This window comes from Thalassophryne amazonica, chromosome 18 (genome assembly GCF_902500255.1).
Source record: "Thalassophryne amazonica chromosome 18, fThaAma1.1, whole genome shotgun sequence".
Lineage (NCBI taxonomy): Eukaryota > Metazoa > Chordata > Actinopteri > Batrachoidiformes > Batrachoididae > Thalassophryne > Thalassophryne amazonica.
Window position 1 is genome coordinate 67,776,185 of NC_047120.1, and position 26,605 is coordinate 67,802,789.

At 41.6% G+C, this 26,605-nt stretch overlaps 1 protein-coding gene across 3 annotated transcripts in view; it reads right to left on the reverse strand.

Moving 5' to 3' along the window:
* Positions 1-26,605, reverse strand: part of mprip (myosin phosphatase Rho interacting protein) — a 67,973-nt gene that overhangs the window by 21,302 nt on the left and 20,066 nt on the right. For 2 of the 3 annotated variants that reach the window (XM_034193251.1, XM_034193249.1), the window contains exons 4-14: positions 23,126-23,277; positions 22,966-23,050; positions 22,212-22,383; positions 21,528-21,972; positions 15,669-15,795; positions 14,932-15,030; positions 10,516-10,572; positions 9,935-10,003; positions 9,754-9,843; positions 8,256-8,365; positions 1,341-1,914 (exon numbers count right to left, since the gene is read on the reverse strand). In XM_034193251.1, coding sequence (XP_034049142.1) covers positions 1,341-1,914; positions 8,256-8,365; positions 9,754-9,843; positions 9,935-10,003; positions 10,516-10,572; positions 14,932-15,030; positions 15,669-15,795; positions 21,528-21,972; positions 22,212-22,383; positions 22,966-23,050; positions 23,126-23,277 — 1,980 coding nt within the window. The remainder of the gene's footprint in view (positions 1-1,340; positions 1,915-8,255; positions 8,366-9,753; positions 9,844-9,934; positions 10,004-10,515; positions 10,573-14,931; positions 15,031-15,668; positions 15,796-21,527; positions 21,973-22,211; positions 22,384-22,965; positions 23,051-23,125; positions 23,278-26,605) is intronic. The other variant, XM_034193250.1, reaches the window with a different exon arrangement.

Here is a 26,605-nt window from a genome sequence, read left to right on the forward strand (position 1 = left end):
TGTTCAGTTCATGTTCTTCTTTGATGCATAGTACCTTAGCTTCTTCTGGTGTACCTAATAGTTTTATGTAAACTCTGCAGTTAGAGGTCCATGTTCCTTGGATTTTGTTTTGTTTCTTTAGTAGACGGGCTTTTCTAGCTATATCTGCATTTTTTTTGGTCAGATGATCGTTTATGTATACCTTGGTGCCTTTAAGTTTCTTTCCCTGCTTTAATATGGTTAACTTATGTTTCCTATTAACAAACCTTACTATTATTGCTGATTTTTGTTGCTTGTCTTTTCGGGGCAACAGATGACATGCCTCTATATCCTGCGTGTTCATTGTAATTCCTTTGGTAGCAAAGAAGGTGACCACCTGCTGCTCCATTGATTCCAGGTCTTTGTCAGTAGGCTCCTCTTCGTTGGTTACTGCTCTTGCATAAGTTCTTGGTTTGATGTCAAGGCCTGTAACCATAAGATCGTTTATCCTGGAATATTGTTCAAGCTCTGATACTCTATTTTCAAGAGTTTTAATCTTCACGTCTTTCTCCATATTTTGCTGTTTCAGTTCATTCACGTGGGCCATTAAGTCTATAATTGTTTTTTGTTGGTTCGATATGTTTTGCATGTCCAGTGTTATAAAGTTCAGAGACTTCTTAATGTCCTCTAGCTCCTTTTCAATGGTTGGACTTATGCTTAAAGGGACTGATCTTATGTTTGACTCTGATGTCTCTGTGCCACTCTTTTTTGGCCCCATAATGGTTAATAAGCTCGGTCCTGTTACTTATGCTAAGCTGCTAGCACGCCACCTGCTTATAGCCGACTACTTTTAGTTGCCTCACCGGTCAACCACAACGTTTCCCCGCTGGACAGCTCTCTCCGGACCAGCCACTCAGGCAGTTTTTACCATTTTAATGGTAAGAGTCTACTGGCGGCGATTCTGGACGCCATTTTGAATCTTAAACCCATGAATGAATTTAGTTTAGACACAAATGAGTTTGCTGTGACCTGCAATGGTCTTCCCATTGAATCTGTTATTTTTAAGTTGTTTATATGTTGTGTAAAGGTGTTTTAGTGAAGAAAACCCTATTTGGCAGCCATCTTGGATAACTGACTTGAGGGCAAATTTATTTTTTGGGAACATCCTGATTGTGTTTTGCAGTCATCTAAGGAACCTAAAACAGCTGGTTTGGTTTAGTCCTGGGGGGGGGGTGCAAAGGTAGTGGTCGTAGCTGCCCTAGTAGAAAGGGTTGGGACCAACAATAATGCCAACAAATTTATCGATAACATCTATGAGTCGTCGCATTTTAAGGATGCCTCAAACAGCTTGTTTGAGACGGTCAGTGAACGGCTCAACATACCCCTTGCTTGTAATTTTCCAGCAGTTTTTCCAGCTCTGCCGTGTCTCTGGAGTGCAGTGTTGTTGGCAGAGGCACCCTCCTCTCCTCCCTTATAGGCGTCTTCTCCACCTGTCGCCAGTGCTGTTCAATTGCTTCCTCCACCCTCTGTTGCTTCTCCAAAGACGAGGGTCCTACTGAATCTGGTCCAACGTGTCCGACTCCAGCTTCGCTCTCAGCGCATATCCTTCCAGCTTCAGAAATGGGTGCATTTTCTACAGATGAGCTAGTCACAGTCTCGTACCTCTTCCGCCTCTCCTCTCTTCTCCGACTGCGCTCCAGCTCCCCCAAATCAACCTGAAGACTCTCTGCCTCCTGTGCTCGCTGTTGAGCCAAGGCCTGAGCAATTGGCCTGAACTCTGCCCAGTCAAATGTCTTAGAGCGGCCTTCTCTTCTACGTTCACGTGCTCGGCTCTTTGGGATTCCATGAATGGAATCTCTCTCCACAGAGGAAGTTTCGGATGAAGGGGAGTCCTGGGTGACATCTGGCCTAACGAGGCCCTCCAAAGATGAGAAGGAGCTGTGATCCTCAGTCGAGCTGAAAGGCAGTTAAAAAAAAAAAAAAAAAAAGAAAGTTGTAGCTTTTTTCAAGCTCCCATGATGAATCTTCAAAATGATGTTCCCTCAATGCTAAATTAGACAACACTACATGGACATTTAATACAACCTCTGGCAATAATTATGGAATCACCGGCCTCGGAGGATGTTCATTCAGTTGTTTAATTTTGTAGAAAAAAAAAGCAGATCACAGACATGACACAAAACTAAAGTCATTTCAAATGGCAACTTTCTGGCTTTAAGAAACACTATAAGAAATCAGGAAAAATAATTGTGGCAGTCAGTAACGGTTACTTTTTAGACCAAGCAGATGGGAAAAAATATGGACTCACTCAATTCTGAGGAATAAATTATGGAATCACCCTGTAAATTTTCATCCCCAAAACTAACACCTGCATCAAATCAGATCTGCTCGTTAGTCTGCATCTAAAAGGAGTGATCACACCTTGGAGAGCTGTTGCACCAAGTGGACTGACATGAATCATGGCTCCAACACGAGAGATGTCAATTGAAACAAAGGAGAGGATTATCAAATGCTTAAAAGAGGGTAAATCATCACGCAATGTTGCAAAAGATGTTGGTTGTTCACAGTCAGCTGTGTCTACACTCTGGACCAAATACAAACAACATGGGAAGGTTGTTAAAGGCAAACATACTGGTAGACCAAGGAAGACATCAAAGCGTCAAGACAGAAAACTTAAAGCAATATGTCTCAAAAATCGAAAATGCACAACAAAACAAATAAGGAACGAATGGGAGGAAACTGGAGTCAACGTCTGTGACCGAACTGTAAGAAACCGCCTAAAGGAAATGGGATTTACATACAGAAAAGCTAAACGAAAGCCATCATTAACACCTAAACAGAAAAAAACAAGGTTACAATGGGCTAAGGAAAAGCAATTGTGGACTGTGGATGAAAGTCATATTCAGTGATGAATCTCGAATCTGCATTGGTCAAGGTGATGATGCTGGAACTTTTGTTTGGTGCCATTCCAATGAGATGGGGAGGGTTCTTTTGTTTTTCATGATTACAGGTGGTTAACTAACAGGTGGTTAGACTCTATCCTGTTGGTTAACAGGATAGAGTCTAAGGCACACCTGTGCACACAGAGATACGTGTTGGTTTACGTGTTGGCATCAGAATTTTGGCTCTCTGTTGGGACTGTTTACACAGAGACTGCTACCTGCTGCTTTGGACTTAACAGTCTTTTTCAAGACTTTTTTACTTCTTTACCTTTTTACTTTTTTTTTTACTTTTTTACTGTGCTCCAACGCCTAAGGAAGACCTCTAACGGTCAAAACATCGCGACGGAGCACTTTTATCAGCTAACTTTCATCAGCGTTGGCAAGCTAACTAGCTTGCTAACGCTTTCGTTTTTATTTATTTTTTTTAAATTTTTTTATTTTTTTTCTCTTTTAGCACTGTTGTCGTGCGTTATCTGTGCTGCTCCACAGCGTGTTTAGTTGATTTTTATTTTATTTTAGCACCGTTGTCGTGCGTTCGCTGTTGTCGTGCGTTGCCTGTGCTGCTTCATGGCCTGTTTGGTGCCTTGATTGGGGCACTCCTTCTGCTGAATCACCTTTAAATTATTTACACATTATTCACTTTGTGTGTTTTTAGGAATCCGCTAGGTTAGCGTAGCTACTAGCTCTTAGCCGACTTAGCATGGCGGCTTCTCCTGTCTCTCCCGCACTTTTCTGCTCTGGGTGTGAAATGTTTAGTTATTCCTCGGCCTCCTTTAGCAGTAACGGTACTTGTAATAAGTGCAGCTTATTCGTAGCTTTGGAGGCCAGGCTGGGCGAATTGGAGACTCGGCTCCGCACCGTGGAAAATTCTACAGCTAGCCAGGCCCCTGTAGTCGGTGCGGACCAAGGTAGCTTAGCTGCCGCTAGTTCCCCCCTGGCAGATCCCGGGCAGTCGGGAAAGCAGGCTGACTGGGTGACTGTGAGGAGGAAGCGTAGCCCTAAACAGAAGCCCCGTGTACACCGTCAACCCGTTCACATCTCTAACCGTTTTTCCCCACTCGACGATACACTCGCCGAGGATCAAACTCTGGTTATTGGCGACTCTGTTTTGAGAAATGTGAAGTTAGCGACACCAGCAACCATTGTCAATTGTCTTCTGGGGGCCAGAGCAGGCGACATCGAAGGACATTTGAAATTGCTGGCTAAGGCTAAGCGTAAATTTGGTAAGATTGTAATTCACGTCGGCAGTAATGACACTCGGTTACGCCAATCGGAGGTCACTAAAATTAACATTAAATCGGTGTGTAACTTTGCAAAAACAATGTCGGACTCTGTTGTTTTCTCTGGGCCCCTCCCCAATCAGACCGGGAGTGACATGTTTAGCCGCATGTTCTCCTTGAATTGCTGGCTGTCTGAGTGGTGTCCAAAAAATGAGGTGGGCTTCATTGATAATTGGCAAAGCTTCTGGGGAAAACCTGGTCTTGTTAGGAGAGACGGCATCCATCCCACTTTAGATGGAGCAGCTCTCATTTCTAGAAATCTGGCCAATTTTCTTGGATCCTCCAAACTGTGACTGTCCAGCGTTGGGACCAGGAGGCAGAGCTGTGGTCTTATACACCTCTCTGCAGCTTCTCTCCCCCTGCCATCCCCTTATTACCCTATCCCCGTAGAGACGGTGCCTGCTCCCAGACCACCAATAACCAGCAAAAATCTATTTAAGCATAAAAATTCAAAAAGAAAAAATAATATAGCACCTTCAATTGCACCACAGACTAAAACAGTTAAATGTGGTCTATTAAACATTAGGTCTCTCTCTTCTAAGTCCCTGTTGGTAAATGATATAATAATTGATCAACGTATTGATTTATTCTGCCTAACAGAAACCTGGTTACAGCAGGATGAATATGTTAGTTTAAATGAGTCAACACCCCCGAGTCACACTAACTGTCAGAATGCTCGTAGCACGGGCCGTGGCGGAGGATTAGCAGCAATCTTCCATTCCAGCTTATTAATTAATCAAAAACCTAGACAGAGCTTTAATTCATTTGAAAGCTTGACTCTTAGTCTTGTCCATCCAAATTGGAAGTCCCAAAAACCAGTTTTATTTGTTATTATCTATCGTCCACCTGGTCGTTACTGTGAGTTTCTCTGTGAATTTTCAGACCTTTTGTCTGACTTAGTGCTTAGCTCAGATAAGATAATTATAGTGGGCGATTTTAATATCCACACAGATGCTGAGAATGACAGCCTCAACACTGCATTTAATCTATTATTAGACTCTATCAGCTTTGCTCAAAAAGTAAATGAGTCCACCCACCACTTTAATCATATCTTAGATCTTGTTCTGACTTATGGTATGGAAATAGAAGACTTAACAGTATTCCCTGAAAACTCCCTTCTGTCTGATCATTTTTTAATAACATTTACATTTACCCTGATGGACTACCCTGCAGTGGGGAATAAGTTTCATTACACTAGAAGTCTTTCAGAAAGCGCTGTAACTAGGTTTAAGGATATGATTCCTTCGTTATGTTCTCTAATGTCATATACCAACACAGTGCAGAGTAGCTACCTAAACTCTGTAAGTGAGATAGAGTATCTCGTCAATAGTTTTACATCCTCATTGAAGACAACTTTGGATGCTGTAGCTCCTCTGAAAAAGAGAGCTTTAAATCAGAAGTGTCTGACTCCGTGGTATAACTCACAAACTCGTAGCTTAAAGCAGATAACCCGTAAGTTGGAGAGGAAATGGCGTCTCACTAATTTAGAAGATCTTCACTTAGCCTGGAAAAAGAGTTTGTTGCTCTATAAAAAAAGCCCTCCGTAAAGCTAGGACATCTTTCTACTCATCACTAATTGAAGAAAATAAGTATAACCTCAGGTTTCTTTTCAGCACTGTAGCTAGGCTGACAAAGAGTCAGAGCTCTATTGAGCTGAGTATTCCATTAACTTTAACTAGTAATGACTTCATGACTTTCTTTGCTAACAAAATTTTGACTATTAGAGAAAAAATTACTCATAACCATCCCAAAGATGTATCGTTATCTTTGGCTGCTTTCAGTGATGCCGGTATTTGGTTAGACTCTCTCTCCGGTTGTTCTGTCTGAGTTATTTTCATTGGTTGCTTCGTCCAAACCATCGGCATGTTTATTGGACCCCATTCCTGCCAGGCTGCTCAAGGAAGTCCTACCATTATTTAATGCTTCAATCTTAAATATGATCAATCTATCTTTGTTAGTTGGTTATGTACCACAGGCCTTTAAGGTGGCAGTAATTAAACCATTACTTAAAAAGCCATCACTTGACCCAGCTATCTTAGCTAATTATAGGCCAATTTCCAACCTTCCTTTTCTCTCAAAGATTCTTGAGAGGGTAGTTGTAAAACAGCTAACTGATCACCTGCAGAGGAATGGTCTATTTGTAGAGTTTCAGTCAGGTTTTAGAATTCATCATAGTACAGAAACAGCATTAGTGAAGGTTACAAATGATCTTCTTATGGCTTCGGACAGTGGAATTATCTCTGTGCTTGTTCTGTTGGACCTCAGTGCTGCTTTTGATACTGTTGACCATAAAATTTTATTACAGAGGTTAGAGCATGCCATAGGTATTAAAGGCACTGCGCTGCGGTGGTTTGAATCATATTTGTCTAATAGATTACAGTTTGTTCATGTAAATGGGGAATCTTCTTCACAGACTAAAGTTAATTATGGAGTTCCACAAGGTTCTGTGCTAGGACCAATTTTATTCACTTTATACATGCTTCCCTTAGGCAGTATTATTAGACGGTATTGCTTAAATTTTCATTGTTACGCAGATAATACCCAGCTTTATCTATCCATGAAGCCAGAGGATACACACCAATTAGCTAAACTGCAGGATTGTCTTACAGACATAAAGACATGGATGACCTCTAATTTCCTGCTTTTAAACTCAGATAAAACTGAAGTTATTGTACTTGGCCCCACAAATCTTAGAAGCATGGTGTCTAACCAGATCGTTACTCTGGATGGCATTTCCCTGATCTGTAGTAATACTGTGAGAAATCTTGGAGTCATTTTTGATCAGGTTATGTCATTCAAAGCGCATATTAAACAAATATGTAGGACTGCCTTTTTGCATTTACGCAATATCTCTAAAATCAGAAAGGTCTTGTCTCAGAGTGATGCTGAAAAACTAATTCATGCATTTATTTCCTCTAGGCTGGACTATTGTAATTCATTATTATCAGGTTGTCCTAAAAGTTCCCTAAAAAGCCTTCAGTTGGTTCAGAATGCTGCAGCTAGAGTACTGACGGGGACTAGCAGGAGAGAGCATATCTCACCCGTGTTGGCCTCTCTTCATTGGCTTCCTGTTAATTCTAGAATAGAATTTAAAATTCTTCTTCTTACTTATAAGGTTTTGAATAATCAGGTCCCATCTTATCTTAGGGACCTCGTAGTACCATATTACCCCATTAGAGCGCTTCGTTCTCTGACTGCGGGCTTACTTGTAGTTCCTAGGGTTTGTAAGAGTAGAATGGGAGGCAGAGCCTTCAGCTTTCAGGCTCCTCTCCTGTGGAACCAGCTCCCAATTCAGATCAGGGAGACAGATACCCTCTCTACTTTTAAGATTAGGCTTAAAACTTTCCTTTTCGCTAAGGCTTATAGTTAGGGCTGGATCGGGTGACCCTGGACCATCCCTTGGTTATGCTGCTTTAGACGTAGATTGTGGGGGGGTTCCCATGATGCACTGTTTCTTTCTCTTTTTGCTCCGTATGCATCACTCTGCATTTAATCATTAGTGATCGATCTCTGCCCCCCTTCACGGCATGTCTTTTTCCTGGTTTTTTTCCCCTCAGCCCCAACCAGTCTCAGCAGAAGACTGCCCCTCCCTGAGCCTGGTTCTGCTGGAGGTTTCTTCCTGTTAAAAGGGAGTTTTTCCTTCCCACTGTTGCCAAGTGCTTGCTCATAGGGGGTCGTTGGGGTTTTTCATAATTATTGTATGGCCTTGCCTTGCAATATGGAGCGCCTTGGGGCAACTGTTTGTTGTGATTTGCCGCTATATAAGAAAAAAGTTGATTGATTGATTGATTACATAATTTTTTTCTCAGAATTGTGTGAATCCATATTTTTTTTCCCTCTGCTTGGTCTAAAAAAGTAACCGTGACTGACTGCCACAATTTTTTTCCCCTGATTTCTTATAGTGTTTCTTAAAGCCAGAAAGTTGCCATTTGAAATGACTTTAGTTTTGTGTCATGTCTGTGATCTGCTTTTTTCTACAAAATTAAACAACTGAATGAACATCCTCCGAGGCCGGTGATTCCATAATTTTTGCCAGGGGTTGTATATGCAGCAGTGTTTATGTGATGGTACTGACCTTGCTACATCGGGGGCATTAGATGGTCTGACGTTCTTCATGACAGCTTGAATCCAGTTCCTGCGTATACCAGCTGTCATGGCCGACAGAGTATGCACTCCTTCCTGGGTCTACACATTTAAAAGCACCATGAAATACACCAGTGAGCAGAAAAATAGAAACACCCATTTAACATAATGCACTGAAATTAAAACAACCACATGCCACATGTAACGCTAACACATGTACACACACAGTTTTCTTTTTTTTTTTTTTAATTTGTAAAACTGCTGTATTCCTGAAAGTGCTACATTCCTGTGAGGAAAGGAGTCTGGAGATCATGCCCGGGAGAATAACAGTATTGTAGAAATAAAGCATATTTGCAAGGCGCTGTTAAGTGAAAGTGTTCACTGTATGGAAGTGATCGGACATTTGACTTTCAACGCCAATGAGTTACAGACAATTGCAAAACAACTATTTCAACTTTTTGTGTTATTAGATGATTTATGTATCTCCATCTCAAAAAGACTAGTATCCTCCTGACTGTCACTCGTGAACATTTTTTCTTTCAGGGAACTTCTGCACATCCAAAGTGCACATCATGAAATTAATGACCAGTTTCTATCCCAAAGCTCTGTAGTCTGCTCCACATCTCCCCCTCTGTCGATACTTAGACTGTGCAATTACCATTTCTGTGAAATACCTATGTGCAATATTCCATACCTTGTCTGAAAGTATTATCAAACATTCCTACAGAACACATTAAGAGTGCATATTGCAATAGTGTGTACTCCTCTAACTATGTGTGCAAGAGCTTGAGTGTTTGAATGAACAGCAAATACTCACACACACAAACACAAGTCAAGTCCATGAGCACATGTTGGTGTTGTGCACGGTTGCATCTACCACACTACAAAACAGCTCTGGGTCCTGACTGACACTCAGGCAGACCATCAGTCCATGCCCACCTTGCAAAAGTAGCCATGTATCCACTACAGCCCGGTGATATGATTGTGTTCCAGTTACTACGGCATCTACATGCTGGATCATGAACAGGGAAGCAGCCACATGGTTGTAGTGTTGTAGCTGGAATTCCCTCACAAGACAAACTATACGCCTCATTGGAGTCTCCCCATGTGACCACTTATCTGACACAAAGTCATTCTAGTCCATCCCAAGGATTCTCCAAAGAGACATCATACTAAAGACTTCAAGTACTCATCTTGGGTGACTGGCGACCTGAACTGCAACCCTGAACATTTCTAGCTGCCTATTTTCATAACTGAGTGGTCACCTGATGGATGACTAGGAACCAGAGTGTGATTATATGACCTAAGTACATGACAACCATTTCAGTTTATTTTGTCTGCTAAGAAAGAAACAGGGCTACCATTAGCCACAAATCCAAATAAGAGAAAAGGGTTTGAAAACAAACAGAAAAAGTAACATTAGAAGAAGTGTCAATAACACGGAGTCTAGACAGCAGAAAAGGAACTGTAATGCAGCTGCAAAGCCTTACATGTATTTGGAAGCCATAATTGCGTTGTGCCTGGTATTCAGTTACATTGTAGCAAGTAGACAAGTCAATCTCACCATCCAGGTCCGAGGCCTGTGGTAACACAAACAGGAGCCATGTGGCAAAGATGAATCACACAACAAAAGAAGAATGAGCTCAGTATGAACAGAAAGTATGAGGTCACCTCCTCTGCTATTGAATCCTTGTAGTATCTCAGACTGTGATCCGTCAACACAAACCAGTATTTCTTCCACTACAAAATGGTACATGGAAAAACCGCCAAGTTAGACAAGACGCTGACAACAAACAACAACGCTCTGTAACCACACGTCTGTACAACATGTTAAAATGGAAAGAAGAATCCTGCGGGTTTCCCCCTCAACATATTCACCATATTATAACGCTGATCGTCTTAAATCTTTTCCGTTGAAGCTGGACCCAAGTTTGACCTTCAAGGATGCTTTTGGGGAAACGCCAGATGCTAACTGTATTAGCGGTTTTCCACGTTTTCAGTCATTACACCTTTTTCAACAAAGATGTAATAAAAAATACTACTATGGTTTCTGTAAAGTCAGATTTCACATTTTAACACTGTTCCATTTTTCTTATCCGTTTATCCTGTTAGGAGTTGCTGGGGCTAATCCATCTTAACCATCATCAAACACAGCATGAAGCGTTTTTGTTGGATTCTGCATCAACGACGACCTCATGTTTTGTTTTGTTTTTTTGTTACATACATAAGCAGGTTATCACTCCGTCAGTTACCTGGCCATGCTCATCCAGTTTCACCATCCAGCCTTTCTTGAAGTTCAGTAAATCAGGCTAGTAATCAAAAGAGACACAGAATTATTGAGATTATCTTAAATAATACAAATATCATAAGCACATAAAACACAAATAATGACCACAAAAATCAGTTTGGCTCCACTGTGTACATTGTGTATTTACACCAAGCTATCTATAATAAAACCAAACAAATACAAGTCTAGTTAGCAGCCCCCCTCCCCGAAAGAAAAAAAAACAAAAACAAAAACCATGAACCATTTCTTAACAGCACAGCTTTGTTCTGCACTTACATTTAATTTCATAAACTACATCAAAAATTCAGAGCAGCAAACACATGCTCAGTCAATCAGCTGCAAGTAGAAGTTGGCCCAACCAGTGGTTTAAACTAATTAACCAGAGGTTGTACGGTTGTTTAATCTAAACGTGGACCACTGGCAAGGGCGACTCCTGCCTGGTGTGCGAGTGGTTTACGTGATTCCAGCTGATAAAGCAGGATCCAGTGCTCCATGTTGTTGTGGCAGGAAAAGCGATAAGGTAAAAGTGAACATTGACCTCAGGAAGCGGTGGGAAGTTGTGCTGCACAAGCTCTCAAACATTCACATCTATCGCTTTTTTTAATGTTTATGTTTCTTATAAAAGAAACAACAACAACAACAACAAAAACATACAACAGGTGCAATGAAAACAAAGTCTGCACACAAACAGGCAGAACAAAGAGTATAACCTGGATGGGAGAGGGAGAAAGAGGGACGGCAGTGCCCCCTGCAGCTTGGAGTGTGACCTACAACATCCAGGACCTTCCCAGTCACGCCAAGTTCAGAGAAATAACATTAGTCGAGACCTGGTAACAGCCACCACCCCCAATCTGCAATCTCTGATTATAGAAATCAAAAGCACATTCACATGCAGAAAACACACACATCAGGAAAAAAAAAAACAAAACAAAAAAACAAAAAACCCTGACAAACAGCTTGTAGGATTTTTGTTGACATTTAAGAAGTAAGCTCTTGGCTCTGCTTAGATGGAATATTCTGCAACATGATTGGAATTTACAACACGTTCATGTTTCATCTGATTTAAAGATTAGAGTCAACAGCACAACATGCAACATGTTGCTGTTTGTGGCGGGGGGGTGTCACTGAATAACGTTTTACCTTCATTACTCTTTACATTCGATTACGTTCATCAGGTCACCATAGAAACACGTTCAACAACCTGCCAATGTTGCTATGGCCTTCTGGATGTGTAAACTGACAATAATGTGTCTCCATAAACACTCACAAATGTTTGACATTTCAACCCTCACAGCACAACCTTCCATTTTTAAGTCCACAATGTATTACTTAAGAAGGAATCAAATGATTAACATTAAGTGATTAACATCACTTTGAGCAGATGGAATCAGTTAATCAGTTAAATCACCTGGTGGAGTGGGTGGCTGCAAACAAACCCTGCACCCTTTTGGCCCTTTCTGGAACGAGGTGAATACCTCTGGTATAAACCAATAAGGGCAGAGTGTTATTGTGCTTATAGTGCCACAGTACTGTACATTTTTGGTGAATCCAAAACAGACGAGATGTGGTTCCAGTTTAAGGGCCCTGTTTGATATGTAGTACTAACCAGACGAGAACAAATCCAGCAGCAGCAACAAATCACTGACAGGCTGCAAGTGATTGGCTGAAATCCCATTTGGCAGCACTGTATGGATGCTAAAGAGCGCTGGTTACCGTTGTAGTATTTTGTATTTCCTTGTTGTGAGTGGAGCCAATTCCACTTTACATAAGACTGTGCTGGTTTCACAGTGATGTGCAGCACAAGCCTACGCTGTAATCAAGGTTGGGTAGGATTACTTTGAAAGAATACATGTGGATTACATGTATGTATGTACATACATTTGGATTAGTTGTAATCTGATTACTTTTGGATTACATTTCAAAGTAATCCTACCCAACCCTGGTTGTAATGTCATGAAACCGTGACACACCGTGTGATCTGGAAGGCATTAGAGTGAAGGGAGTATCTCGCTATGTCCAGGAAGACCATTTCCCTGCCAATGGTCTTCCTGGGCATAAACACACGCACACCAGGAACTTGAATACATAAAAAAAAGAATATTAGTGATTATTGAAGCTACACTACGAGCACAAATCTGAAAAGTGCCGCCTTACTGATAATGTCCCACTTTGTCCCACAGGCATGATGCCATGATATGCGTTACAGTATCAACTGGAGCGGGCAGAAAAGAAAAGCATAAACACAACCATAACTAGCATCAGCTGCAATAGGGTAGGATTACGGTTTCTAGTTCCAGTGACTAATGTGAAGGCAAAGAACACTTACAAGTACATGGACCTTCACTGAGGGACAGTTTTAGGAAAAGATTGACCATCACTATTAGCCAGCGCATTTATAGGCATAGAAGCGACTCTTATGGCATTTTGTCCTCTTTGTCCAATGTACTTTCATATTAGGCGGTTGATCCATCTCTACCAGTGCTTCCCCATCTTGACCATGACAAACCCAAAGATCAGGAAGTTGAGTTTGGTCTCCAGGTTGAGTGCACTTCTTTGAAACAAGATGGTGCAGCTGACGTTCTAATCTCCACTTTCAACAAAATGAAGTGCAGATTATATATTAGGGCTGCAACAAACGATTATTTGGGTAATCGATTAATCTAATGGGGTTTCAACACGATTAATCGATTAATCAGATTAGTGGGGAATTTAAAAAAAATGTGCCAGAGAAACAATTTTTCTCTCCTTCCATCACTATTTAACATGCTCCCTGCTTAATATGCTCCCTTGTTTGCACTCGGGGTCGCCACAGCAAATCCAAGGTGGATCTGCATGTTGATTTAGCACAGGTTTTACACTGGATGCCCTTCCTGACGCAATTAACAAAACATGGAGAAATGTGGTTTCTGCACTGAAACCAAGCGCATTAACCACTTGGCCACCACCCCCTTCATCACTTTATTTAACAACAGAAGATTATTTGAAAATTTAAAATACTTGAAAATCAACAAATTGTCAAATGTCCCTTGGCTGTTGAAATATAAAATAATAAAGAATAAAACAGTTTATAATAAAGAACAAAAATAATTATTTCAAATGGCATTGCTTTATCAAAGTGCTGAGTTGCCATAAAACAACACTGAAACATATAAATGTTATAAAATACATATATGGTGAAAAAAAGAGGTATTTTATTGCTGCAAATGAGTTAGCATGCTACTGGTTAGCATAACCAGTTAACCATAAAACCTAAATCAAAAACTGTAGCCTGACTCATTATATGTGCAACATTCCCTGTATAACTTCTAAACTGTGGTCATTTCACAATGACACATGTGACTCATCCCACATATATGTATTTCTCTCTCTCTCTCTCACACACACACACACACACACACACACACGCACACACACACGCACACACACACGCACACACACACACCGTATTTGAGCACACTTTGGAAACATGAAGACAGTAAAATAAAGCCTATAAATGAATTTCTGGAGCGATACATCCAGAAGGAGCTCGTTTTATGTGAAGACTGACGAAGTTTTTTTCTGCTGCAGCGCTGCTCGGCTCTCTATCTGCTGGGGGGTGGGGGGGCGGCCACTTCTGCACAAACAGCCTGGCTGAATTTTTAAAAACGACCTGAGAGCACGGCAGAGTGTGACGGCGCTGTCAGAACACTGATGGCGCGGCGTCGTCGTTCCACTGTCTAGGGAGAACTCTGTGTTATCATGTTTTCCGATTGTCCGCTACGTAGAGTGTGGCAGGAAAAACCGAAGACGCTTTCTCGCGAGGTAAAAAAAAAGAGCCACTTATCCAGTTGGACAACGATTTAGAGCTATTACTTGTCCGATCACATTTTACACTTGTCCCGGACAATCGGACAAGTGTTAATGTCGATGGTAGGACTTTGACAACATTAATAAAAAACTGTCGGTACTGTTACTGTTCTTTTTCTTTTTCTCTCCCTCTCTGCCCCTCACCTTGCTGCTCTGGGAGACGCGCAGACAGCCTGAGCCTCCCGTGCCATGCGAGGTCCAACTTGCAAATGTTGCAGTTAACAAACGTCTTTGCGTTGTTTAACGTAAAGTGCTCCCACACTTTTAAAGTCTTAACTTTTTTTCGTCTACTTGCATCTGCCATATTCTAACTGTGTAGTTCTACGAAACATCGTCTGATCTGCTCCTTGCACTGGTCGCTATAATCGCTCGACACAACGCATCGATGACGCAATGTGTTGCCAATGCCTGTTGTAATCGATTTTTATCGATTCGTTGTTGCAGCCCTATTATATATATATAAAAACGTATTTTGTTATTGTTTTTAGTAAGATGAACTTTTGTACATCCTTCTTAGTAAAGTGTAAACACTTACTGTCATGACAGACTCAGTAGTCCTACGGTCCAGGGATTTGGCTCTCCTCAGCGGGGGCAGGGTGGAGGGGAAGTCCAGCCCATGACCCACGTCACGCTCCTACACCACACACAAAGTTATTTCTGGATAGCTTTTACACTCGTTTAAGATAAATGAGGTCTCTTTTATAATTATTTACTAAGAACTGCTTGTTATATGTGAGTCACTGTCAAGGAAATAAATGTGAAGGAAGCGTTTTCACAAGGCTGTAATACAAATGATGACAGATCGGGGTAGGAAGAACACCCCACCCACCCCCGCAAAAAACAAACAACAACAACAACAAAAAAAAACAAAAAAACAAACAAACAAAAACAAAAAAATTAGAGGCTAAAAAGTCTTTGATCCATGACACACTGCATCGCTGCTTTTGGTCTTTATGTTGTTTTAGACAAGTTTGTGAATAAGGACCAGACTGGGAAAGGGAAGCATAATTACAGGGGGAATCCCACCACAGAATGGAAACTGGAAATGAACACAACACATGCCGCTGACCTTTGACCTGCAACCAAAACAAAGACAGGGCAGAGGGAGGAAAAGATGGACGGAAGAGGGCGAGGGTGAAGAGAACAGAGATGTTGGGGGAGGTGCAGGAAAGAGATAAAGACAAAACCCATAGTGGCAGGTCCAATGCCGCGCTGACGCAATGGCGTTTACAGGCCTGACTGTAAACTGCTTCAAAATGTCAGCGGCGTTACCTCTCTACGGACACGCCTGTGCTCACTGCGACCCTGTCTGGCTCCGCTCCCTCCAGACTCTTCTGTCTGCATTTTCTCTGGATTCTCCAGCTCCAGTGCCTCCAGCTTCTCAATAACACCGGAGCGACTGCAAACCAACACAGACACAGGGGAAAAAAAAACAAAAACAAAACAAAAACACACAACTACCTTTTAAGAAAGTCAGACACTGTCTGCTTATCAAGACACAGACAACAGATTATAACTTGTAACGGTCACATTCCAACTGTTTACGGGAGCTGATTTTTTTTTCCCCTCTACCAGTGCTAACAAAGTCACGTCTCAGTTTCTCCCATTTCGTTTCACTCTGGGCTGCCACAGCGGATCCACAATAATTTGTCTTTGTCTAACAAATGGCTTAAGTGATTAACGGGTTACCAAAACTGTCAATGTCTTGTTGATTAAATGGTGACGTTTTACCTCTAATCAGGTTACAGTTTGTCTTGAATGGTGACAGGCTTCATGAAAGATCACATAGAGGTTGTTTTTTTTTGTTGTTGTTGCTGTTTTAGTGTAGTCTGAACCAAATTAGCAGTGCTAATTGCCAACTGAATGTAAATGATTGTATCACAATGTCAACAAACGCTGTGCAAACAAAAGTAATTACACACAAAAAAGACATGGTCAATTCATGGACTTCATTGATGGCTGATTTTCACTGCATGTTTGCAGCACTTTTAAGTGATGCAAATGAATTGTGGGTAAACAACACAGAGGCCTTCTGATGTAATTAATGCACCCCTGATAACTTGTAACAGAGCATCTACTTTCATGCATAGTGGACTTGAAATAAGACAAAATGGAGTAGTTTGGTGTTTACATGCAGCCCATAATTGGGGACTCCAGAGATGACATACAGTAGTGTTCAGAATAATAGTAGTGCTGTGTGACTAAAAAGATTAATCCAGGTTTTGAGTATATTTCTTATTGTTACATGGGAAACAAGGTACCAGTAGATTCAGTAGATTCTCACAAATCCAACAAGACCAAGCATTCATGATATGCACACTCTTAAGGTTATGAAATTGGGCTATTAGTAAAAAAAAAAAAAGTAGAAAAGGGGGTGTTCACAATAATAGTAGTGTGGCATTCAGTCTGAGTTCGTCAATTTTGTGGAACAAACAGGTGTGAATCAGGTGTCCCCTATTTAAGGATGAAGCCAGCACCTGTTGAACATGCTTTTATCTTTGACAGCCTGAGGAAAATGGGACGTTCAAGACATTGTACAGAAGAACAGCGTAGTTTGATTAAAAAGTTGATTGGAGAGGGGAAAACCTATACGCAGGTGCAAAAAATTATAGGCTGTTCATCTACAATGATCTCCAATGCTTTAAAATGGACAAAAAACAGACGTGTGGAAGAAAACGGAAAACAACCATCAAAATGGATAGAAGAATAACCAGAATGGCAAAGGCTCACCCATTGATCAGCTCCAGGATGATCAAAGACAGTCTGGAGTTACCTGTAAGTGCTGTGACAGTTAGAAGACGCCTGTGTGAAGCTAATTTATTTGCAAGAATCCCCCGCAAAGTCCCTCTGTTAAATAAAAGACGTGCAGAAGAGGTTACAATTTGCCAAAGAACACATCAACTGGCCTAAAGAGAAACGGAGGAATATTTTGTGGACTGATTAGAGTAAAATTGTTCTTTTTGGGTCCAAGGGCCGCAGACAGTTTGTGAGACAACCCCCAAACTCTGAACTCAAGCCACAGTTCACAGTGAAGACAGTGAAGCATGGTGGTGCAAGCATCATGATATGGGCATGTTTCTCCTACTATGGTGTTGGGCCTATATATCACATACCAGGTATCATGGATCAGTTTGGATATGTCAAAATACTTGAAGAGGTCATGTTGCCTTATGCTGAAGAGGACATGCCCTTGAAATGGGTGTTTCAACAAGACAATGACCCCAAGAACACTAGTAAACCAGCAAAATCTTGGTTCCAAACCAACAAAATTAATGCCTCGCAGATGTGAAGAAATCATGAAAAACTGGTTATACAAAGAAATACTAGTTTAGTGATTCACAGGATTGCTAAAAAAGCAGTTTGAACATAATAGTTTTGAGTGTGTAGCGTCAACAGCAGATGCTACTATTACTGTGAACACCCCCTTGTCTACTAATAGCCCAATTTCATAGCCTTAAGAGTGTGAATATCATGAATGCTTGGTCTTGTTGGATTTGTGAGAATCTACTGAATCTACGGTACCTTGTTTCCCATGTAACAATAAGAAATATACTCAAAACCTGGATTAATCTTTTTAGTCACATAGCACTACTATTATTCTGAACACTACTGTATCAATGATGCAGGGCAGCCGTTTATGGAATGTTCCTAGTTAAGATGTAGTTACTATTTAATGAGCTATTTCTTTGAATGTATTTGATATCAGGTCCATTAATGATACACAGACATGGTACATGGTGATTTGTGTATGTCACGCTCTATAACATTCCAGTTGTAACAAAACCAGCTTGGAACTATGCCATGCATTGGCGCGCACTGTTGTTTAGTTCTCATAATACATCTTGGTTTGAACACTTGGCTAACTGTTCCAACAAATCTCCCTCAGTTGCTGTAGGTCACATTTTTGTGCCCCTTGTATTGGACCGGAAATACAGACCTGCCATTTGAGTATTAGTTCTAAGGAAGTAGACTTGTCAAAGTATGGTCCAAGAACCTTCAAAAATGCTTTTTTTTTTTTATTATTTTTTTGCCCATCGCTGGGTGATCTGAATATTGATTCAGCTGTGTCTCCACACTGAGCAGGTATTAAGCTCTGAAACGTCACAGGTTAATACTCCAGACAGTACCCTTTAAGATGGTATATTACATATTTCAAGGTACTTCATTTTCTACCCTATGGTGGCCAGAATCTGTACGTGTTCTCATGCAACAAGCCTCAAAGTTAATGAAGTCAGGGGATGAGGACAAAGAGGGTGTAAGGTCAAATCCTTGCTGTGCAATGTTTTTATGAAAGGCCCGTCTCCAAAATGAAACTGTCAATTATCTCATCACCATATGTTGTCAGCGTGTCGGCCTCTACTGTCTATCCACCTTTACAGAAAATGTGCTTTAAATATTTTAAATCTACAAGTAAACACAAATGTCATTTCTAACCTTTGCTTTTAATTGGCTGAACATGATTTGCTTCTTTTCTGCTGCAGTAACTTTTGTTTTTTATTAAAATGTGAGACATACCTTTCTATCTAAAGAGGTTTACATAGAAAAGTTTGTCTCGAGTCTCTTATATATTGGGAACTTGGGAATATTGGGATTTGAACAGAGGATCCTCTGGTCTGAAGCCCAACGCTGAACCACTAGACCATCACCTCCCCTATTTTTCTGTTTTTGTTTTTTCCCCACTTTCGATACTGTGTGCTTCTTACCCTGTGTGCTGCTATACAATGCTGGTGGCACCTCAATTTCCCTGAGGGAGTCTTCACAAGGGATCAATAAAGTTCTGTCTAATCTAATTGACATATTCTCCTCCTTCGTCTCTTTCAGAGCCTGATGTCTAGCTTGTCTCTCTGCATCAACATTTTTTGTTCACTGGCTGGAGAACGCTTTGCACTGAGTGCTTCTGACTGGCTCACATAGACATAAGACAGGCTGGTTCCCGCCTAAGCAGAACGACAAAAAAAAAAAACAGTCCCAACTGCCTGTGTCAAGTCACTTCCGGGCAAAGTCTTGGGACTTTGCTGGTGTGCGCCTGCCTCCTTTTCCATTTGAGGCGGAGGAGGTGGAGACCAACCAGTCTCCCAACATGAAGGTTTCCAGTTTGAGGCAAATGACCCCCTCCTCACCCCCTTACTCCTCGGAGATCTGGACCTGTGTCAGGCACAGCATCTAATGTAAACTCTGTGCTAAATCAACATGCGGTCACATATCGGATCTACTGTGGCGACCTGAGCAAAAGAGAAGAAGCCAAAACAAATGAACAAAACTGCAACAACTATAATCCTAAAACTCTGGCCCTCGGCAGAGTTTATAGCGCCAATGACTGCACTGATTCCTTTGACAATTCATGCGTGTCATACCTTGTAATTAGATCGAGCAGCTTATAAGAGGAGTTTGGGTGCAGAGGCATTAAAAATGCCGATGGCTGCTGCAAAGGCAGGTCTCCACAATGTGTGTGGAAGACGGAGACGCCTCGTCCACCTAAACGTCAAACGTGTTGGAGTGCAGCAGTAATGTGTTTACGGGGCAGGCTGTGGGCACTCCTCCTTTCCTGCTCCTCCTTTTCCTTTCAGGCCGGGCATGGATGAAGGGATTGAATAGAGCAGGAAGCTGACTGTGAAAGGATAAAGATGACCCCCACCCGTTTGATTGAAATGTTGTTCTATCTGGTGTGCGGGTGCACCAGACCTCTGACCTCTTTGTGAACAACATGAAGGCCTGACAGGCAGATTACTGAAAGAAAGTACAGAAGCTGGGTGTTTATAGGGTGTATGCTTACATCATGGCTGTTGATAAAGCTGAGATTTCTGCACAGAGGATTTTCCAAACCTGTGTGTCATGAACACCAGTCATTTCCCCAAATAGTATTTTTTTCCCTCTGTTAAAAGGATACATGTTGTGAGAGCACAAATGTGTGTTCATCAAAACTTTTGTAAGTATTTGCGTCACAGGCCTGTGTGTGTTTACATGCCTTTAAAAGAATAAGCCACAGATTTAAGCATTTCCAGATCAAAGTGTGTGTTAGCTCAGAGCTGATCTTCTAACCTGATTGACTAACCTGGTTCACCAGGCTAACGAAGAGGGTGATTAATGCTTCGCCTGTCAGCAGGAAGAGCAGGGTGTTACCAGGCTAAATATACGACTCCAGCAGTAAAGTGTGTGTATGTGTGTTCATATTTTTTTTATATCTGCAGTTATTTACTTCAGTTAGAGAGTCAAGTGTGGAACAAAAAGACTTTAGTGTATCTTACCACATCATTCTGTATCAAAACATCCAACATTTGAAACGTTAGAAACATGAATTCTACAATCCCAAATCAGAAAAGTTGGCACAACATAGAAAATGCAAAAACAACCCCCACAGTGATTCTTGACATTTATTTTTAACTTATATTTCATTTCAGACAGTAAAAAAGTATGAACCTGAAGTATTTATTGTTTTTTTTATGGCCACAGACGTGTGCTTGTACACACGGGTCCCAGTCTGGCCAAACCACTCTGGCCTGTGCCGTGAATATCGCCTCATTAGCTACAGAGTCATGTGTCACTGTTTTTTTGTTTGTTGTTGTTACTTTTCCATTCTATTCTCTTTAAACTCTACAGACTCTTCACAGAAATCCAAGCAGCTCTGTGGTTTCTCAGCTACTAAAAAGGTCTCTGGTACCCACAATCAAAGCCGCCAACTCCATTTTTTTCAAATTATGATTTTTGCATTTTGACCATGTTAGCCTAAATTCAATTCTATTTATTAATATAGCACCAAATGAGAACAACAAGGTGCTTCAACCTCATCTACCCAACAGAGCAAGTACATCAGCGAGAGTGGACAGGAATAACTCCCCTGGGCATTTCATTTTATTCTTTTGGACTGTAGGAAGAAACCTCAAGCAGACCAGTCTCAGTGCTGAACTGATGGCACCAGATGATTTGCATTAATAGCTAGAAGTATTTACTGAAGTTAATTATGAGTAACTGTAAAGTTCTGCTTGTCCAGAGTCATGAGATGATTAAATCAGTAGAAAAGAAAATGCATGTTTATGCTACTCAGAAACCAAGCGATGCCAACAACAGAACAATAAAAACAGATTTATGGAGGGACATGGGAGGACAACCGGTAGACAGAAGACAATCACTGACCTCCTCTCGGGGCTCATAACAGCCTCCTTCTCTTGCCTGTCTGGGCTCTGAAAGCGGCTCCTTTTCTCAGCCTTCCTGGCCTCCGCCTCCAGCCGTCGAGATCGCTGTGCATCGTGGTGGCTGTACGGGTAGCTGCCTCTCTGAGCAGACGGGTGGCTGTCGGTACTGGTCACGGTGCTGCCGCTGGCATCAGAGTCCAGTGAGCTGACCGAGCCACTAATGTGGGAGCCGTTGGAGAGCAGGGAGCTGCCTGACGGGAAGGGGTCGCTTGGCGCTGGGGAGAGGCATCGCGGGACACCGCCCAGGCTGGAACAGGAGCCTGTTGGAGAGAGCAGGTCACTGGGTGGCTGCGGGGTGGGGCCATGCAGTGCCAGACCGGCCCGGTCCACCTCATCACCATTCACAGAGCCCGCGTCAGAAGCCTGGCTCACAGTCGCACAGTCATCTAAACGAGACAAAGACAGCCAAAAGCATGAACGAGCATGTCCAAATACTGTAAAGGACACATTTTATATAAACCGAAGTCAAACACTCTTTGTGGGTGGCAGCACTGCTTCATAAACTTGGTCCTTGTGGGTCAGTCTTAAGACCGGTCTTCCCAGAGAACGGAGTGCAGACCCATTCTCTGACACAACAGAATTTCCTCCAGCTACTAAAAACTAACATCCAGTCATTCCTCCTTACCTGCAGGGGGCAATGGAGAGCTTGGAGGTAGGTCAGCAGTGGACCAGACAGAAACCCCCTCAGTCTCCCTCTGGTTCAGCTCCTCCTGCCAGATGATAGAGCTGGCATCTGGAACCTTCTCTGCTTCAGGAATACCAGAGCCAGTCACTGCTACCTTTGCTGGACCCGGCTCCTGCAGGTAAACACAAGAACCAAATCAAAATGTGATTACATCATGACATGAACATCTGCAATTGTTTAACAGGAAAAGCAATTGTTTTAACAGACAACTACATTTGTCTGATACAGTCACCAATTTCCAGATTTGGTTTTGCAATGTGTGTGGATTTTGTCATGTTTCAATGTGATCCCACTTTTTCCGGAGTACAAGTCTCACGGGAGAATAAGACGCACTTTATTTTGTTTGCTGGGGGAGTTCCCATGGTGTTGCGGAGAGGACGTCAGTAGCACATGTGCACATCACAGTGTGTGCACATGTGCTACTCAACATAATGAATCTTAAATTCCAAAAATACATTTCTCACCATTGCACCCAGTGCGTCACAATCTCACACAGTCAAGAATTGTTGGTTTCCCAGAATGCAAAAGATGGAGTACCACATCATAGTGTTTCTGGGTCAGGCTCAAAACTTTTCAATCACCCCCCATATGCTTCAGAAAATACGGTATGTATACAGATGTGTATACGTGCATCATGTATTTGACAATTCATTTCTTGGGTCAGAACGTCTATATAAGATATAAAAATCATTACCTGGGAAGTTGCAGGCTCGACTTTTCTCTTCTTCTTCTGGTTTTGTTTGTTGGTTCTAGGATACACCACCAGCTGTTCACTCCACCTGAAGACAGAAAACGTTTTACACTAATGCGTGTACAGCTTTGCCCTGCTTGAAATGTCAAAACGACTCACTCACCCATTGATAATTTCTTTGTTCTCTCCTCGGATGAAGTACTCCTGGTCTGGCGTGATGATGCACAGAGAGTTCTTCTGGCCAGTCTTTGGCTCAGCATCAATGATGTCCGTACAGAGGTTCATGTTCACTGTGCCCTGAGGCAGTGTGCTTGGCTACAGAAGTAAAAAGACAATAAAATATACACGAAATGAAATGTGATTATTGTGCAGCTTTGCCTACAAATATTAAATCCGATTAAAAGTCTTTAATATTGCATATTCATCTACAGAGGCCAGGTTCAGTCTCCATTAAAAACAAATGGCAAATGGACTGCATTTATATAGCGCTTTTCTATCTGTATTAGACACTCAAAGCACTCTACAATAATGTCTCACATTCACCCTGATGTCAGGGTGACTTGTTAGCAGGCTTTTAACTAGTCTTTCATTGGATTCAGGTGTGTTGGAACAGGGAGACAACTAAGTGTCAGGAAGGTAGATCTCGAGGACTGAACTTGCGCACCCCTGCACTAATAAAATAACAACATACTAACAAAATAAACACTAATAAAATGAACAAATTGTTCCGATGCAACATATCCCATGATCATCAATTAAAATATAGTAAGACTGAAGAAAACAAAAGAGCTGCTTGTGCAGGCGAACAAGTGTGAGAATCCTCACTTTTCTGAAATTAAGCACCACACATACTGCTTATCGCAAGAGATTGCAAGGGATCATGAATCCCCATCTCTATCTGTTCCATACACACACACACAAAACCATGGCTGGTGAAATAATACTGCAATCTGCAACCTTACCATAAGAGGACACTAAATTCTACATGATGATGCTTTAGATTAAAAACTATCATTCAATAGTTAGTAGGAGAGCTAGTGGTAGACTAAAGCAAGTGTATGTGTGTTCTGAGGAACCTGAAGCACATTGCATTTACTCTGAAACAGTCTGTAATGGTCCACATGAAAGTAAAAACCCATCTCCTGTTGCAATAAACACTTATATTCACAACAATTCTTGAGGTTAAAGGCCATAAGCTCTGAGCAATAAGGGAAAAAACAAAAACAGTTTTTAAAAAGGTCAGTATCCAAATCACATTAATGCTTGTGACTGAATAATAAACTTAGCACTGCCTCATTAACATCAGTGCAATGAAACCCCCTAAACATCCTCTGAAATCTTGTGTTTTATCTGCGTCTGGTCTGAGTTCTGCAGCTCTGATATCAGCCTGCTACAGATGTAAAACAGGTGCCGTTTCTCTGCGCAGCTCCTTTTAAGGCCACTGAACACAGATCCAGCTTTATTAAGATCTGCCTGTAAACCCCCGGGGGCTGCCAAATATGGAAATTACACTGGCTTGCATTTTAGAGCTCAGAGGCTGTGGGAGCAAAGAATCAAAGTTTGAGACTCTGACGCCTACTTGCTCAGTGGCGGTTAGCAACCACACACGTGGTGCGCGGTTAGCACGGGCAACTGCCCTCCGAGTAACCACATTAACGTTCTTGTCTTTGCCAAGGTTTTGTTTTCACCTGCACATTTCTTTTTCAGGATTACATTGTCAGGTTACTTAAAAAACAACAACAAGCATTTGGGCAATTACGTGAGCCTGTTCTATCCGTTAGCACCTTCAATGAATCTGCTGTGATATAGTCACCACAGAGAATTATGGTTTGTCCTTTATTTCTACATCCTATTAATAAGAAGTCTCTGGGATCGTTAGACGACAACAGAACCGCTGAAAGTAGCAACCAATGCAACAATCTCATGGAGTTACCCATTTAAAAACAGGCGCCCTTATATTGACAAAACTTGGGAAGATGTCAGCCATGCCCTGGAATTGACAAATTGTGTTGGAGCTGGAGTAAATATGATGAAGGTGCAGCTGATCCTGGTCCTGAGCATATAAAAGTATTGTATCTTGTTGCTTAGAAACTGCCTTCTGCTTCTGGCTCCAAAACAAAGCAGACGCATCTGCCAAGGCTCCCATTCGAATGCAAATTAATCATGCCGGGCTTGATTTCTACACTACTGGTCTAATTCCATATCCTCCAATTGTGTGCGTTTTTCACAGGATTTACTATTTTTAACTTTGCATTGTGATATTATTAAAACCAATCATGTTTGCACAGACAGTGGCATTTTTGACCTCTCTGGGAACATGAAACATGAAGTTGCAAAGGACACAATCAGAGTCAAAGAGCATTATGTTTTCATGCCAAAGTGGAAAATCTGAAAGGAAAAAAATTCTCCTCTCAATCTGCAAACCACTGCGATGAATAAATGACAAATAAACCAAGGGGAAAAAAAAAAAAAAACTACACACACAAAAAAGCAATGGAGCTAGATTCAGAATTAAGTGGAGAAACCCCACTCTATAAAGGATAAGTTCTCCAGGACGCTTTTTACTAATAGGAAGTCCTATCACAGACGCCACAGCAGGCTCTGGAGTGGCGAGTGCTGTTTTATATGGTGCTTCAAGACGCAGTGAGACAAAACTCCTAACAGACAGGAACTGCTAGTGCAGCGTTTTTCTAAACGTAAGTGGGTTTAATGCCCACTCCTTCAATATGCTTTATGGCTGTTTCCATTAAATATTTCAGGGTGGTCTCACCGGCGCCTGCTGTGTTGCTGATTTTCTACTGATCCATTTCAAATTGTTTAGTTGTGTGTCTAATAGCGATGTAACCTTATTAAACCACTTCCTGTCCAAGGCATCAGCAGAGCTGGGTGCTCGCTGTGGCGGACCATGTGTGGAATGTCTGGGACATATCTGACGTTTCCTCTGTGGTTTTCAGGGGCTACAGCTCCCGTTTGCTTGCTCTGTGGTCCCAGGACTGAGCGCTTTCTGCAGTTCTCCAAATAAGGACATTGGAGAGGAAAGTTGCTTTACATGGGAGAGCATCTTTCCCTGTGCTCATGGTGAAAATAGCTCAGCTGTAAGAGGTACCGCGTCACATAAGCACCCTGACATCACTCCCTGGACCCTGTCCTTTGGCTGTCAGAGTAATCTAACTGGGGTGTAATGACACTGACAGTTACATCAATATTAAATAATATGGACACCAACATGTCAGCTTGTTTAAGCAAGAATACAAGAAGGCCAAGCAATTTAGGAAGTCACATTAAAAGGCATGTCAAGACAACATTCTTCATAGTTTTGGTTCAACATCACTACACAAAGTTAGGCTAACATTAACACGATCAGAAATCCTCTGTTTAATTTTCCTCCAAACTTTCTCTTCATCTGGAAACTGACCATCACCATGTGAGCATGTCCTACTAAATTAGTTGAATGGCAGAAAAGTAATCAACAGTTATACCTCTGATCTGATTAATTGTTAGTGTTCTATGTTAATGCATTTATCAAGTCAAAATACAGCAGATATTCTGTGTCCAGAGCCTCAGATGTGATAATTTGATGTTCGTCTTTGCTTTACATCATTGTAAATTAAACATATTTGAATTTAAGACTGATAATCAGACA